Source organism: Pseudophryne corroboree, chromosome 1 (assembly GCF_028390025.1).
Source record: "Pseudophryne corroboree isolate aPseCor3 chromosome 1, aPseCor3.hap2, whole genome shotgun sequence".
NCBI classification, from domain to species: domain Eukaryota; kingdom Metazoa; phylum Chordata; class Amphibia; order Anura; family Myobatrachidae; genus Pseudophryne; species Pseudophryne corroboree.
In genome coordinates, this window is record NC_086444.1 from 1,099,054,686 (window position 1) to 1,099,072,594 (window position 17,909).

Genomic DNA, 17,909 nt, shown 5'->3' on the forward strand with positions numbered 1-17,909 from the left:
GTTTTAAGGGAAAACCTGACCTGCACCCATGCCCTGGTGATCTAGTGGGATCGCCTGTACTGCCACAGTGTCCACCGCCAGCATGCGCGACCCGCCTCCCACTGACCGCGCCGGATCGCGATAAAGTATGGGTCCCGCTAGCGGGACCCACTCACCACCTCCCGAAGCGCGGCCACGCGATCCCGGAGAGCCCCCGTCGTGTGTGCCTGACCATAGAAGAAAACTGGAGCCTCCTGCTGTAGTTACCCGGCAACCAGGGCTCGGGAGTATACAGCGCCGCTGGGGAGAGATGGAGCTGCAGCAGTGAATGTCACTAGACATGTACACACTGCTGCAGCCCTTGAATTCTTCACTTTTCCTTCTCAAAAAGCTCTTCTTAGGGCTGCCCAGAGCAGCCCCTCTGTTATGTGCCTGCTATCTGCGGCACCAACTACAAAACTGAGCTCCTGTGCAGGGAGGCGGGGTTATAGAGGAGGCGGCGCTATGCATTCTGGGAACAGTCAAAGCTTTTCAGCCTGTTTGTGCCTCGGATCAAGATCCTACTCTACACCCCTATGCCTTTCCTTGTGGAGCCCAGTCTACCCCGCAGCAGAAAACCTTTTAAGAGCCTCCAATAATACTCTCCTTATGGCCAATAACAGTCTTCTATATGACCCTGTTATCACAGCTGTCTGGGGTCTATGATAGTTTCCCTACTTTTTCATGCACTTATAGTTTACTTTTTGTAGAAGAGTCGCACAACCTTGGCACAGGACCCACAAAAAGGCATTTCTAATAGCATCTCGCATTTCTCTGGTGCTTGCATTCACACAATGTATGCGAGTTTCTCAAACCTGCTCCTAATTGAATTGGTCCCATACGCTTACATTTTAAACAAATCATTTAAGAATTGTCACAGCTCCTAATCATATTTGCAATTATACAGGGGAATAAATGACGTAAGAGAGCAATCCTACACATACTTTTTCCCTTTAAATAGCAAGTTAAGCAGTACTCTTAAAGCTTGTATAGGGATGTAGTTATGTGATCGGCGGTCTGACAATATCTCCCCCTACATCCCACCCCCTGAGAATCCCGACAGTTGGCATGCCCACTAGCAGGCACTATTCCTATTCCTATTGGCCCGGGTCTCTCAGCAGCAGTAGAGACTAATGGGATGCTCATTTTTTTAAATGAGATTGCTGTATTCTGTGGGACACTGCAGCCCGTGGGTCAGCAGTGCCCAAAAAGCTGGGCTGTCCAACCAAAAGAAAGATGGTGGGAGGTATGCATCCTTACTGCAGTATTAGGGTATACTTGCAGATTTCTTGGCAGTGGTCTACCCGGGAGTTGGCAGATAGGCATGTAGTGTAGGGTGGAGTGGTGCTACCACTGCAACTATATGGCCCTGTTCCCCACTATACAAAGCAATGATTCCCTGCTTTAGTATTCACTCTAAAAATTATACTAGGCAGGGCGCCAGACTGTGTGGGCATGTCTGCACGCGCAGCATTGCCCCAAAAAGGGACGTGGCCATATAGCGTCATTTAAGTGGGCGGTGCGGCCCACATACATTACTTTAGGGGGCGTGGGCAGCCGGCGACATCACTGTTGGGGGCATGCCCATAACATACGGAGGTGCTGGGTTTCCCCAAAACTCTCTCCCCTAGCGTGAATGCGCACTGCATCTTTACACGTTGGGAGGGCAGGAAGCGGACGGGTGTTTTAGCAGGGTGCCGCAGAAAGGGCAGGGCAGATTTTGCCCTTAAAAAAAATCGGGCAGGGTGTGGCGCCCTGCTAAAACAGCCTAGCGTGAACACTACTGTTTGGTAAAGCAGGGGGCGGAACCACAACAACGTAATTCAACGTGTATCGTGTTATCAAACCAGGAGACTTGTGTACTAGAGTCCAGGAGACAGCACCCGGCCATAAAAACGTTTGCTGCTAGCGCTAGTGGCGAGAGTGTAGCTGTTAAGCCTGATACAAACTGGAGTGGTTGTGGCCTGTTGTCGTTTCGGGCCAAATCGCAATTACATATCAGGCATATTTAGGTGAATGTATTATAGAGTCATGCATCATGGTGCTATAAAACTTCCTGCTTTCCTCATTACCGAGGTGAAGCAAGAAGGGACATCAACAAGATGTATTCAAATCTTGTCTGCCGAAGTGGAGGAGCTCACAGCGAGTCAGCTGTGTCTCCTTCCCGGCCGGCTCGTCTACGCATGTGCGGGATCTCGCTACTCACGCAAGATACCCTGCGCACTCCGGAGCCGGCACCTGCCACAGTCCCTGCTGTGGTGAATGGGCATCGCCACCTGTGCTGGTTCCACTTCTCCCCCATATCGCCACATAATACATTTACCCCATTGTTCGGTGTGTATGCATAATATGTCGGTACCCACAGTCGCTGGTGACATTACACATCTCGTTCTGATGTTTTCCCAGTATCCGAAAATGTCAGGCTGACACATCGGCTGGGTGCACATCGCTCAGTGTGCTCCCAGCTGTAGACTTCGCAGGGATGGCTTACTCCAACAACTGGCACAGGTACAATAATAAATTGCTCTGACAGTGACATTTGTTTGCTGACAAATAGCAGCGAGTTGGTTTGATAACTACTGACACAGTCCCCTTTAAGGATTGTTCATGTGCACACCTGGACAAATAATACCACATCACGGAAGAACTACCATTCCCATGATGCTTTGGAGTGTCACGTGATAAGGCGCAATAGCCAGCGCAGACTGACACCTACCGTCTCCAGCAGCAGCCTGATGAGCTGCTCGTGGCTACGCCGGGCTTCCCTCCCCTGGCGGATGTAAGCCGGGGAGACGACTCGCTCTCCTGCGCTGAAGCTCTCGCTGTTCATGGCATAGAGGAGAGGATGGACGATTGGCAACTCTGCCCTTAGGCGCACAGCGTGATGCAGCTGCCAGCAACTACGACGCCAACCAATCATGAGCGAGCGCTGGCTCTGTCTGCGCACTCTGAGCCAATCACAGCGGAGAGCGGCGGCCTCAAGTCGCTGTTACAGCAGAGTCAGCTGCATAAAATGCCACGCCCACTGTGGGCGAGGTCTATTCCGCTGCAAGGATAAGGTCACGTGAGAAACGAGCATCTATAAAAGGATGAATACGATGTGCGCCATTTTCTCAACGAGTGTTGGAACTTGGAAGCGGGTGTGATGTGTACATGGAAACATGGGATGGGATGGGATGGGATGGGTTGGGTTGGGTTGGGTTGGGTTGTCATATAGAAAACGCAGTTGTCTTACCCGTGATTAAAACCGGTTGTAGGGGGGCAGTAAGTCGTCTCTCCCACTTCAAACATAGGTGGATTCTGTAGGGTCCTTCCATATGAGGATCTGTTAAGGTAGTGCTGGAAAGTGACCCAGAGGAGTTCTGAGAGGAAGAACTATACAATGCTTGGCAGGGGAAACGTAGAACAACTGTTTGAGGAACTAAAAATCCTATTTTCTTTATTATGAATTATTTACAAAATACAGGCAATGTATATGACACCTGCACACAGTGTCCCCATCTGCTGTAATTCTGCTGAACTTAATACCCCTTTCTCTATCGTCCTAGTGGATGCTGGGGTTCCTGAAAGGACCATGGGGGATAGCGGCTCCGCAGGAGACAGGGCACAAAAAGTAAAGCTTTTCCGATCAGGTGGTGTGCACTGGCTCCTCCCCCTATGACCCTCCTCCAGACTCCAGTTAGATTTTTGTGCCCGGCCGAGAAGGGTGCAATCTAGGTGGCTCTCCTAAAGAGCTGCTTAGAGAAAGTTTAGCTAGGTTTTTTATGTTACAGTGATTCCTGCTGGCAACAGGATCACTGCAGCGAGGGACTGAGGGGAGAAGGAGTCAACTCACCTGCGTGCAGGATGGATTGGCTTCTTGGCTACTGGACATCAAGCTCCAGAGGGACGATCACAGGTACAGCCTGGATGGTCACCGGAGCCGCGCCGCCGGCCCCCTTGCAGATGCTGAAGACAGAAGAGGTCCAGAATCGGCGGCTGAAGACTCCTGCAGTCTTCTAAAGGTAGCGCACAGCACTGCAGCTGTGCGCCATTTTCCTCTCAGCACACTTCACACGGCAGTCACTGAGGGTGCAGGGCGCTGGGAGGGGGGCGCCCTGGGAGGCAAAATGAGTACCTATAAAGGCTAAAAATACCTCACATATAGCCCTAGAGGCTATATGGAGATATTTAACCCCTGCCTGATTTCTCAAAATAGCGGGAGACGAGCCCGCCGGAAAAGGGGCGGGGCCTATCTCCTCAGCACACGGCGCCATTTCCTCTCACAGCTCCGCTGGTCAGGACGGCTCCCAGGTCTCTCCCCTGCACTGCACTACAGAAACAGGGTAAAACAGAGAGGGGGGGCAAATTTATGGCGATATTTTTATATAACAAAGCAGCTATAGGGGAGCACTTATTATAAGGCTATCCCTGATATATATATAGCGCTTTTGGTGTGTGCTGGCAAACTCTCCCTCTGTCTCCCCAAAGGGCTAGTGGGTCCTGTCTTCATTAGGAGCATTCCCTGTGTGTCTGCTGTGTGTCGGTACGTGTGTGTCGACATGTATGAGGACGATATTGGTGTGGAGGCGGAGCAATTGCCAAATATGGGGATGTCACCTCCTAGGGGGTCGACACCAGAATGGATGCCTTTATTTATGGAACTACGGGATAGTGTCAACACGCTAAAGCAGTCGTTTGACGACATGAGACGGCCGGACAATCAATTAGTGCCTGTCCAGGCGACTCAAACACCGTCAGGGGCTGTGAAACGCCCTTTGCCTCAGTCGGTCGACACAGACCCAGACACAGGCGATGACTCCAGTGGTGACGGTGACGAATCAACCGTATTTTCCAGTAGGGCCACACGTTATATGATTTTGGCAATGAAGGAGGCGTTACATTTAGCTGATACTACAGGTACCACTAAACAGGGTATTATGTGGGGTATGAAAAAACTACCTATAGTTTTTCCTGAATCAGAAGAACTAAATGACGTGTGTAATGAAGCGTGGGTTGCCCCTGATAAAAAGCTGATAATTTCAAAGAAATTATTGGCATTATACCCTTTCCCGCCAGAGGTTAGGGAGCGCTGGGAAACACCTCCTAGGGTGGACAAGGCGCTAACACGCTTATCTAAACAAGTGGCGTTACCCTCTCCTGAGACGGCCGCACTTAAAGATCCATCAGATAGGAGGATGGAAAATATCCAAAAAAGTATATACACACATGCAGGTGTTATACTACGACCAGCTGTAGCAACTGCCTGGATGGGCAGTGCGGGGGTAGTTTGGTCAGAATCCCTGATTGAAAATATTGATACCCTGGACAGGGACAATATTTTACTGTCGTTAGAACAAATAAAGGATGCATTTCTTTATATGCGTGATGCACAGAGGGATATATGCACACTGGCATCACGGGTAAGTGCTATGTCCATTTCGGCCAGAAGAGCTTTATGGACGCGACAGTGGACAGGCGATGCGGATTCAAAACGGCATATGGAAGTTTTGCCGTATAAGGGGGAGGAGTTATTTGGAGTCGGTCTATCAGATTTGGTGGCCACGGCTACAGCCGGGAAATCCACCTTTCTACCTCAAGTCACTCCCCAACAGAAAAAGGCACCGACTTTTCAACCGCAGCCCTTTCGTTCCTTTAAAAATAAGAGAGCAAAGGGCTATTCATATTTGCCACGAGGCAAAGGTCGAGGGAAGAGACAGCAACACGCAGCTCCTTCCCAGGATCAGAAGCCCTCCCCGGCTTCTACAAAAGCCTCAGCATGACGCTGGGGCTTCTCAAGCGGACTCGGGGACGGTGGGCGGTCGTCTCAAAAATTACAGCGCGCAGTGGGCTCACTCGCAAGTAGATCCCTGGATCCTGCAGATAATATCTCAGGGATACAGGTTGGAATTAGAGACAGATCCACCTCGCCGTTTCCTGAGGTCGGCTTTACCAACGTCCCCCTCCGAAAGGGAGACGGTGTTGGAAGCCATTCACAAGCTGTACTCTCAGCAGGTGATAGTCAAGGTACCTCTTCTGCAACAAGGGAAGGGGTATTATTCCACTTTTTTTTGTGGTACCGAAGCCGGATGGCTCGGTAAGGCCTATTCTAAATCTGAAGTCCTTGAACCTGTACATAAAGAAGTTCAAGTTCAAAATGGAGTCACTCAGAGCAGTGATAGCGAACCTGGAAGAGGGGGACTTTATGGTATCCTTGGACATCAAGGATGCGTATCTCCACGTTCCAATTTACCCCTCACACCAGGGGTACCTCAGGTTCGTTGTACAAAACTGTCACTATCAGTTTCAGACGCTGCCGTTCGGATTGTCCACGGCACCTCGGATCTTTACAAAGGTAATGGCCGAGATGATGATTCTTCTTCGAAGAAAAGGCGTATTAATTATCCCATACTTGGACGATCTCCTAATAAGGGCGAGGTCCAGAGAACAGCTAGAGATGGGATTAGCACTGTCTCAAGAAGTGCTAAAACAGCACGGGTGGATTCTGAATATTCCAAAATCCCAGTTAATGCCGACAACTCGTCTGCTGTTCCTAGGGATGATTCTGGACACGGTTCAGAAAAAGGTTTTTCTCCCGGAGGAAAAAGCCAAGGAGTTATCCGAGCTTGTCAGGAACCTCCTAAAACCAGGAAAGGTGTCTGTACATCAATGCACAAGAGTCCTGGGAAAAATGGTGGCTTCTTACGAAGCGATTCCATTCGGCAGATTCCACGCAAGAATTTTCCAAAGGGATCTGTTGGACAAATGGTCAGGGTCGCATCTTCAGATGCACCTACGGATAACCCTGTCTCCAAGGACAAGGGTGTCTCTTCTGTGGTGGTTGCAGAGTGCTCATCTATTGGAGGGCCGCAGATTCGGCATACAGGATTGGATCCTGGTGACCACGGACGCCAGCCTGAGAGGCTGGGGAGCAGTCACACAAGGAAGAAACTTCCAGGGAGTATGGACGAGCCTGGAAACGTCTCTTCACATAAACATTCTGGAACTAAGAGCAATATACAATGCTCTAAACCAGGCAGAACCTCTGCTTCAGGGAAAACCGGTATTGATCCAGTCGGACAACATCACGGCAGTCGCCCATGTGAACAGACAGGGCGGCACAAGAAGCAGGAGGGCAATGGCAGAAGCTGCAAGGATTCTTCGCTGGGCAGAGAATCATGTGATAGCACTGTCAGCAGTGTTCATCCCGGGAGTGGACAACTGGGAAGCAGATTTCCTCAGCAGACACGATCTTCACCCGGGAGAGTGGGGACTTCATCCAGAAGTCTTCCACATGCTGGTAACCCGTTGGGAAAGACCAATGGTGGACATGATGGCGTCTCGCCTCAACAAAAAACTGGACAGGTATTGCGCCAGGTCAAGAGATCCGCAGGCAATAGCTGTGGACGCGCTGGTAACGCCGTGGGTGTACCAGTCGGTGTATGTGTTTCCTCCTCTGCCTCTCATACCAAAAGTATTGAGAATTATACGGCAAAGAGGCGTAAGAACGATACTAGTGGTTCCGGATTGGCCAAGGAGGACTTGGTACCCGGAACTTCAAGAGATGATCACGGAAGATCCGTGGCCTCTACCTCTAAGGAGGGACTTGCTTCAGCAGGGTCCCTGTCTGTTTCAAGACTTACCGCGGCTGCGTTTGACGGCATGGCGGTTGAACGCCGGATCCTAAAGGAAAGAGGCATGCCGGAAGAAGTCATTCCTACTTTGATTAAAGCAAGGAAGGAAGTAACCGTGCAACATTATCACCGAATTTGGCGAAAATATGTTGCGTGGTGCGAAGATCGGAATGCTCCGACGGAGGAATTTCAACTGGGTCGATTCCTACATTTCCTGCAATCAGGATTGTCAATGGGTCTCAAATTGGGATCTATTAAGGTTCAAATTTCGGCCCTGTCGATTTTCTTTCAAAAAGAATTGGCTTCAGTCCCTGAAGTCCAGACCTTTGTTAAGGGAGTGCTGCATATACAGCCTCCTGTGGTGCCTCCAGTGGCACCGTGGGATCTAAATGTGGTTTTGGACTTCCTAAAATCTCATTGGTTTGAACCACTAAAAAAGGTGGATTTGAAATATCTCACATGGAAAGTGACCATGCTTCTAGCCCTGGCTTCTGCCAGGAGAGTGTCAGAATTGGCAGCTTTATCTTACAAAAGCCCATATCTGATTTTCCATTCGGACAGGGCAGAACTGCGGACTCGTCCGCATTTTCTCCCTAAGGTGGTGTCAGCATTTCATCTGAACCAGCCTATTGTAGTGCCTGCGGCTACAAGTGACTTGGAGGACTCCAAGTTACTGGACGTTGTCAGAGCATTAAAAATATATATTGCAAGGACAGCTGGAGTCAGAAAATCTGACTCGTTGTTTATATTGTATGCACCCAACAAGATGGGTGCTCCTGCGTCTAAACAGACGATTGCTCGTTGGATCTGTAGCACAATCCAACTTGCACATTCTGTGGCAGGCTTGCCACAGCCTAAATCTGTAAAGGCCCACTCCACAAGGAAGGTGGGCTCATCTTGGGCGGCTGCCCGAGGGGTCTCGGCATTACAACTTTGCCGAGCAGCTACGTGGTCAGGGGAGAACACGTTTGTAAAATTTTACAAATTTGATACTCTGGCTAAGGAGGACCTGGAGTTCTCTCATTCGGTGCTGCAGAGTCATCCGCACTCTCCCGCCCGTTTGGGAGCTTTGGTATAATCCCCATGGTCCTTTCAGGAACCCCAGCATCCACTAGGACGATAGAGAAAATAAGATTTTACTTACCGATAAATCTATTTCTCGGAGTCCGTAGTGGATGCTGGGCGCCCATCCCAAGTGCGGATTATCTGCATAAGTTGTACATAGTTATTGTTAACTAATTCGGGTTATTGTTGAAGGAAGCCATCTTTCAGAGGCTCCGCTGTTATCATACTGTTAACTGGGTTTAGATCACAAGTTGTACGGTGTGATTGGTGTGGCTGGTATGAGTCTTACCCGGGATTCAAAATCCTCCCTTATTGTGTACGCTCGTCCGGGCACAGTACCTAACTGGAGTCTGGAGGAGGGTCATAGGGGGAGGAGCCAGTGCACACCACCTGATCGGAAAAGCTTTACTTTTTGTGCCCTGTCTCCTGCGGAGCCGCTATCCCCCATGGTCCTTTCAGGAACCCCAGCATCCACTACGGACTCCGAGAAATAGATTTATCGGTAAGTAAAATCTTATTTTCACACCGTGCAAATAACCCGGTGTGCGCCGCGGTGTGAAAGGGGCATAGCTGAAATCGTGGGTCGCCTGGCCCGTCAATTCAACCCGGGAATAAAGCAGTGTAATACCCGGGTTGAATAGCGGGTCAGTGGCTGCGTAAACGGGCTCCCGGTTCGATGCGTCCTGGGACCCGTTTTCTACAGCAGGGAGAGGCGGCGCGGAGATGATCTCATCTCCCAGCACCGCCCCCGCTGCTTTGGCAATCCGCCCAGCATATTTTCGGGTCGGGGAATCCTGCAGCAGCTGCCAATGCCGAATCCCACTACCCGTTTCCAATTCCCGGGTGGGATCCGGCATTGGCAGTGTGAAAGGGCTATTGGGTTGCTCTGTTTCCAAATAGGGTGGTTCTCCGTGATGCACGGGACAGCTACACAAATTCAAATGACCAACTTCTCTAAAATACCAACATTTTAGTGGGTCTCTAGTTATAGGCTAAGGCATTGCTACTAAGCAACTAAAGGCCCATACACACTTGACGATGCACACATCGTTAACGACCGTCGTTAACGACTTCCCTTGAACTTCCCTTGAACAGCTGAGCAAACGACATGAGCATACACACTACCAACGACCAAAGACCATTCATCGTTGAAGCATCCAAGCTGAACAGTTTATTAAAATAATGAGCTGGGAACAGAGCAGGTAAACAGTGGCTTGGTCGTTGGTCTTTCACACCATACACATTCAACGACGTCTCTGGTCGGTAACGACCGTAGTGGAAATTGAGCATACATGCTCCACAGATAAGCGAGGGTCGTTAACGTCCCGCGGGGCCGCGCATCGGTGGTCGTCGGATGCATACACACTTGACGATATAATGAGCGACGTCGTTCATTTTATCGTCAAGTGTGTATGGGCCTTAAGTGTTCATATAACAATGTATTAGTAGACCTGTTTAAAAGAAAAAAATAAATGCGTGTTATGCACGGGACTTTATGCTCGTTTTCTGGAGAATCACCACCTAGTACAATTTGTGTGAATGAAAATAAAACTGCAATTGTGACCACATACCAGCCTCAAATGCGCTATCTCAAGATGAGGGCTGTTTGGCAGTGATATAATCTTGATTGAGTCCAGGCAAACACCATGCGCTTGTCATATTTTAGTTCATGTTTTTAAACATTTGTAATAAACATTCTGTATTAGTCATGAATAAAACTGCTAAATCCACTTTATATAATGGCAGAAATATTTTTTTATTTTCTTGAAAGTCATAAAAATATATTATTTGCTACATAAATTATCAATTGTTTGTGTAGTATTCACAAATGGCTATTTTACTAGTGTGGTAAGGTGCATCAGAATATGAGTTCTTACTTCCAGGCAGGCTTCACAACATGCATGACTTTGTCTCATTTTTACCCATGTTTTTAACTTTGTTTTGTTTGCAATAAACACAATCACTATTAGGCATCATTAAAATGTCTAAATCCAACTAAATACGACAAATAACCTGTCTTGTGTATCATAATTTTTTTTTGTTTGTTTAAATATGCTCACAAAAGAATTTTATGTACCCAAGTGACAAATTCTCAATTGACTGTGGAATATTAGCAAAGGGGCATTTCACTTTTACCGCGGAGGTTATCTTTTAACTAATGGCACCAGTCTCTGACCATCTGCAATAACTGCACAAACATTACTTCACTCTGCCTACTTTAGAATATCTGCTGAACTAGGTGTAAGGAGCGTGTAAATGGGAGTATCACGAAAATCTGCACGTGTGCACCCACAGTCCTTGGCTTGTGCGGTGACAAATCATTTACACAACTGAATACTTGGTATTTGAGATGAGAGCACTTCAGTGTAGCCTTTGCCCAGACACGTAATAGTGATTTTTTTTTTCTGTCCTACTACGCTGATGATAGCATTAGCCTATAGTAACTTTTTCAGTCTTGTTTTTACTTAAGGCAACTGATGATTACAATTTGCAAAAACATGGTTACTCACACTGTTAACAGCAACACAAGCAGTCGGTGGAAAACTCTGCTTAGGTTGACAATCTTTAGGTTGACAACTATTGGTCGACATGAACAGGGTCGACAAGGAAAAAGGGCGACATGAATTTTTCAATTTGTTACATTTTTTTTAACTTTTTCATACTTTACAATCCACGTGGACTATAAATGGGAACGGTAACCTGTGCCGAGCGCAGTGGTAGCGGAGCGAGGCACCTTGCCTGAATCATGACGAGCGGACACTGTGCACTAATTGGGGTTCCCCGTCACTTTACAAAGAAAACGACAACCCCCCCAAAAAAACTCATGTCGACCTTTTTCCATGTCGACCTAATGACCATGTCGACCTAGTGCATGTCTACCAATAGTGGTCGACCTACTGACTGTCGACTTAATGACCCATACCCAAAACCCAATAGCCAATGTTCTCCAGGAGCAGGGCTGAGACTGCAAGTATTGAAAGTTAGTGTTATTTATTTCAAAATTATATTTTTATTGAGCTTAGATCTGTACAGTGATCTCTGTACATATATAAAGAACAATATTTTATTTTCTCTGACGTCCTAGTGGATGCTGGGTACTCCGTAAGGACCATGGGGTATAGACGGGCTCCGCAGGAGACTGGGCACTCTTAAAAGAAAGATTAGGTACTATATCTGGTGTGCACTGGCTCCTCCCTTTATGCCCCTCCTCCAGACCTCAGTTAGTATCTGTGCCCGGCCAGAGCTGGATGCACACTAGGGGCTCTCCTGAGCTTATAGAAAAGAAAGTATTTGTTAGGTTTTTATTTTCAGTGAGATCTGCTGGCAACAGACTCACTGCTTCGTGGGACTGAGGGGAGAGAAGCGAAGCAGCTAGCTTGGGATTCTAAGGCTACTGGACACCATTAGCTCCAGAGGGATCGAACACAGGCCCAGCCTCAGTCGTCCGGTCCCGGAGCCGCGCCGCCGTCCCCCTTGCAGAGCCAGAAGCAAGAAGAACATCCTGAAAATCGGCGGCTGAAGACTCCGGTCTTCATTAAGGTAGCGCACAGCACTGCAGCTGTGCGCCATTGCTCCCTATGCACACCACATACTCCGGTCACTGATGGGTGCAGGGCGCTGGGGGGGCGCCCTGGGCTGCAATTAGAGTACCTTACATTGGCAAACAGCACATAGTATAGTCTAAATAACTATATATGTGCAAAAATCCCCCGCCATAAAATAAATATAAGCGGGAGAAGTCCGCCGAGAAGGGGGCGGGGCTATCTCCCTCAGCACACTGGCGCCATTTCCTCTTCACAGCTCCGCTGGAAGACAGCTCCCCAGGCTCTCCCCTGCAGTTTCCAGGCTCAAAGGGTAAAAAAGAGAGGGGGGCACTAAATTTAGGCGCAAACTGTATATGTAAAGCAGCTATAGGGAAAAATCACTTTGTGTTAGTGTAAATCCCTGATTATAGCGCTGTGGTGTGTGCTGGCATACTCTCTCTCTGTCTCCCCAAAGGACTTTGTGGGGTCCTGTCCTCAGTCAGAGCATTCCCTGTGTGTGTGCGGTGTGTCGGTACGGCTGTGTCGACATGTTTGATGAGGAGGCTTATGTGGAGGCGGAGCAGGTGCCGATAAGTGTGATGTCACCCCCTGCGGGGCCGACACCAGAGTGGGTGGATATGTGGAAGGTATTACACGACAGTGTCAGCTCCTTGCATAAAAGGTTCGATGACATAACAGCTGTGGGACAGCCGGCTTCTCAGCCAGGTCCTGCCCAGGCGTCTCAAAGGCTATCAGGGGCTTAAAAACGGCCGCTACCTCAGATGGCAGACACAGATGTCGACACGGAGTCTGACTCCAGTGTCGACGAGGATGAGACTAATGTACATTCCACTAGGGCCATCCGTTGCATGATTACGGCAATGAAAAATGTGTTGCACATTTCTGACATTAACCCAGGTACCACTAAAAAGGGTATTATGTTTGGGGAGAAAAAGCAACCGGTGGTTTTTCCCCCATCAGATGAGTTGAATGAAGTGTGTGAAGAAGCGTGGGCTTCCCCTGATAAGAAACTAGTGATTTCAAAAAAATTACTGATGGCGTACCCTTTCCCGCCAGAGGACAGGTTACGGTGGGAGACATCCCCTAGGGTGGATAAGGCGCTCACACGCTTGTCAAAAAAGGTGGCACTGCCGTCTCAGGATACGGCCGCCTTAAATGAGCCTGCTGATAGAAAGCAGGAGGCTATCCTGAAGTCTGTATATACACACTCAGGTACTATACTGAGACCTGCAATTGCGTCAGCTTGGATGTGTAGTGCTGCCGCAGCTTGGTCTGATACCCTGTCAGATAATATTGATACCCTCGACAGGGATACGATTTTGCTAATCATAGAGCATATTAAAGACGTTGTCTTATATATGAGAGATGCACAGAGGGATATTTGCCGTCTAGCATCTAGAATTAATGCAATGTCCATTTCTGCCAGGAGAGTATTATGGACTCGGCAGTGGACAGGTGATGCTGATACTAAAAGGCACATGGAGGTTTTGCCTTACAAGGGTGAGGAATTGTTTGGGGATGGTCTCTCGGACCTCGTATCCACAGCAACAGCTGGGAAGTCGACATTTTTACCTCAGGTTTCCTCACAGCCTAAGAAAGCACCGTATTATCAGGTACAGTCCTTTCGGCCCCAGAAAGGCAAGCGGGTCAGAGGCGCTTCCTTTCTGCCCAGAGGCAAGGAAAGAGGGAAAAAGCTGCACCAGACAGCCAGTTCCCAGGAACAAAAATCCTCCCCCGCTTCCTCTAAGTCCACCGCATGACGCTGGGGCTCCACAGGCGGAGCCAGGTGCGGTGGGGGCGTGTCTCCGGAACTTCAGCGACCAGTGGGTTCGCTCACAGGTGGATCCCTGGGTTCTGCAAGTAGTATCACAGGGATACAAGCTGGAGTTCGAGGCGACACCCCCTCGCCGTTACCTCAAATCAGCCTTGCCTGCTGCTCTCGGAGAAAGGGAGGTAGTACTGGCGGCTATTCACAAGCTGTATGTTCAGCAGGTGATAATCAAGGTACCCCTCCTTCAACAGGGACGGGGTTACTATTCCACAATGTTTGTGGTACCGAAATCAGACGGTTCGGTGAGACGCATTCTAAATTTGAAATCCTTGAACATTTATATAAGAAAGTTCAAGTTCAAGATGGAATCGCTCAGGGCGGTTATTGCAAGCCTGGAAGAGGGGGATTTTATGGTGTCATTGGACATCAAGGATGCTTACCTGCATGTCCCCATTTATCCACCCCACCAGGAGTACCTCAGGTTTGTGGTACAGGACTGTCATTACCAATTCCAGATGCTGCCGTTTGGTCTGTCCACGGCACCGCGGGTATTTACCAAGGTAATGGCCGAAATTATGATACTCCGAAAAGGAGTCATAATTATCCCGTACTTGGACGATCTCCTTATAAAGGCGAAGTCCAAAGAGCAGTTGCTAGTCAGCGTAGCACTATCTCAGGAAGTGCTGCATCAGCACGGCTGGGTTCTGAATATCCCAAAGTCACAGCTGATTCCTGCGAAGCGTCTGCTGTTCTTGGGCATGATTCTGAACACAGAACAGAAGAAGGTGTTTCTCCCGGAGGAGAAGGCCCAGAAATTATCATCTCTGGTCAGGGACCTCCTGAAACCAAAGCAGGTGTCGGTGCATCACTGCACGCGAGACCTGGGAAAGATGGTAGCTTCTTACGAAGCAATTCCCTTCGGCAGATTCCATGCAAGGATCTTTCAGTGGGATCTGTTGGACAAGTGGTCCGGATCGCATCTCCAGATGCATCGGTTGATCACCCTGTCCCCGAGGGCCAGGGTGTCTCTGCTGTGGTGGCTGCAGAGGGCTCATCTGCTCGAAGGCCGCAGATTCGGCATACAGGACTGGGTCCTGGTGACCACGGATGCAAGCCTCCGAGGTTGGGGGGGCAGTCACCCAGGGAAGAAACTTCCAAGGACAATGGTCGAGTCAGGAAACTTCCCTACACATAAATATAAGGGCCATTTACAACGCCCTGAGTCAAGCAGAACCCCTGCTTCAAAACCAACCAGTTCTGATTCAGTCAGACAACATCACAGCAGTCGCCCATATAAATCGACAGGGCGGCACAAGAAGCAGGATGGCAATGGCAGAAGCCACAAGGATTCTCCGTTGGGCGGAGAATCACGTGATAGCACTGTCAGCAGTGTTCATTCCGAGAGTGGACAACTGGGAAGCAGACTTCCTCAGCAGGCACGACCTCCACCCGGGGGAGTGGGGACTTCATCCAGAAGTCTTCAAGCTGATAGTAAATCGCTGGGAACGGCCACAGGTGGACATGATGGCGTCCCGCCTCAACAAAAAGCTAAAAAGATATTGCGCCAGGTCAAGGGACCCTCAGGCGATAGCTGTGGACGCTCTAGTGACACCGTGGGTGTACCAGTCGGTGTATGTGTTCCCTCCTCTTCCTCTCATACACAAGGTACTGAGGATAATATGAAAAAGGGGAGTAAGAACTATACTCATTGTTCCGGATTGGCCAAGAAGAACTTGGTACCCAGAACTTCAGGAAATGATCTCAGAGGACCCATGGCCTCTGCCGCTCAGACAGGACCTGCTACAGCAGGGGCCCTGTCTGTTCCAAGACTTACCGCGGCTGCGTTTGACAGCATGGCGGTTGAACGCCGGATCCTAAAGGAAAAGGGCATTCCAGATGAAGTCATTCCTACGCTGTCAAAAGCTAGGAAGGACGTGACCGCAAAACATTATCACCGCATATGGCGAAAATATGTTGCTTGGTGTGAGGCCGAGAAGGCCCCAACGGAGGAATTTCAGCTGGGTAGATTTCTGCACTTCCTACAGTCAGGAGTGACTATGGGCCTTAAATTGGGTTCCATAAAAGTCCAGATTTCGGCCCTGTCTATTTTCTTTCAAAAAATAAGAATTTACTCACCGGTAATTCTATTTCTCATAGTCCGTAGTGGATGCTGGGAACTCCGTAAGGACCATGGGGAATAGCGGGCTCCGCAGGAGACTGGGCACTCTAAAAGAAAGATTAGGTACTATCTGGTGTGCACTGGCTCCTCCCTCTATGCCCCTCCTCCAGACCTCAGTTAGGGAAACTGCCCGGAAGAGCTGACACAATAAGGAAAGGATTTGGAATCCTGGGTAAGACTCATACCAGCCACACCAATCACACCGTACAACTCGTGATACTATACCCAGTTAACAGTATGAATAACAACTGAGCCTCTTGAACAGATGGCTCAAAACAATAACCCATTAGTTAGGCAATAACTATATACAAGTATTGCAGACAATCCGCACTTGGGATGGGCGCCCAGCATCCACTACGGACTACGAGAAATAGAATTACCGGTGAGTAAATTCTTATTTTCTCTGACGTCCTAGTGGATGCTGGGAACTCCGTAAGGACCATGGGGATTATACCAAAGCTCCCAAACGGGCGGGAGAGTGCGGATGACTCTGCAGCACCGAATGAGCAAACTCAAGGCCCTCCTCAGCCAGGGTATCAAACTTGTAGAATTTAGCAAATGTGTTTGAACCCGACCAAGTAGCAGCTCGACAAAGTTGTAAAGCCGAGACCCCTCGGGCAGCCGCCCAAGAAGAGCCCACTTTCCTTGTGGAATGGGCTTTTACAGATTTAGTATGCGGCAATCCAGCCGCAGAATGTGCAAGTTGAATCGTGCTACAGATCCAGCGAGCAATAGTCTGCTTTGAAGCAGGAGCACCCAGCTTGTTGGGTGCATACAGGATAAATAGCGAGTCAGGTTTCCTGACTCTAGCCGTCCGGGAAACATAGATTTTCAGGGCCCTGACTACGTCCAGCAACTTGGAATCCTCCAAGTCCCGAGTAGCCGCAGGCACCACAATAGGTTGGTTCAAATGAAACGCTGATACCACCTTAGGAAGAAATTGGGAACGAATCCTCAATTCCGGCCTATCCCTATGAAAAATCAGATAAGGGCTTTCACATGACAAAGCCGCCAATTCTGATACACGCTTGACCGAAGACACGCCTGACCGAAGCCAAGGCTAACAGCATGGCCACTTTCCACGTGAGGTATTTTAGCTCCACGGTTTTAAGTGGCTCAAACCAATGCAACTTTAGGAAAACCAACACCACGTTGAGATCCCAAGGTGCCACTGGAGGCACAAAAGGGTGCTGAATATGCAGCACTCCTTCAACAAAAGTCTGAACTTCAGGCAGTGAAGCCAGTTCTATTTTGGAAGAAAATGGACAGAGCCGAAATCTGGACCTTAATGGAACCCAACTTTAGGCCCATAGTCACCCTTGACTGTAGGAAGTGCAGAAATCGACCCAGCTGAAATTTCTCCGTTGGGGCCTTCCTGGCCTCACACCAAGCAACATATTTCCGCCATATGCGGTGGTAATGTTTTGCGGTCACATCTTTCCTAGCTTTAATCAGCGTAGGAATGACTTCCTCCGGAATGCCCTTTTCCTTTAGGATCCGGCGTTCAACCGCCATGCCGTCAAACGCAGCCGCGGTAAGTCTTGGAACAGACAGGGCCCCTGCTGCAGCAGGTCCTGTCTGAGCGGCAGAGGCCATGGATCCTCTGAGATAATTTCTTGAAGTTCTGGGTACCAAGCTCTTCTTGGCCAATCCGGAACAATGAGTATAGTTCTTACTCCTCTCATTATTATCCTCAGTACCTTGGGTATGAGAGGAAG

General features: G+C 49.1%; 1 protein-coding gene and 1 long non-coding RNA gene across 4 annotated transcripts in view; one reads left to right on the forward strand and one right to left on the reverse strand.

Moving 5' to 3' along the window:
• The window catches only part of SEPSECS (Sep (O-phosphoserine) tRNA:Sec (selenocysteine) tRNA synthase), a 103,784-nt gene extending 100,791 nt beyond the window's left edge, over positions 1-2,993 (reverse strand). The window contains exon 1 of one of the 2 annotated variants that reach the window (XM_063921914.1): positions 2,735-2,993. In XM_063921914.1, coding sequence (XP_063777984.1) covers positions 2,735-2,938 — 204 coding nt within the window. In that variant the 5' untranslated portion in view covers positions 2,939-2,993. Of the gene's footprint in view, positions 1-2,381; positions 2,612-2,734 lie in introns of those variants that run through there. The other variant, XM_063921923.1, reaches the window with a different exon arrangement.
• LOC134927458 (uncharacterized) overlaps positions 2,238-17,909 on the forward strand; it is a 78,747-nt gene continuing 63,075 nt past the window's right edge. For both annotated transcript variants that reach the window (XR_010177648.1, XR_010177647.1), the window contains exon 1: positions 2,238-2,526. This is a non-coding gene — a long non-coding RNA (uncharacterized LOC134927458). The remainder of the gene's footprint in view (positions 2,527-17,909) is intronic.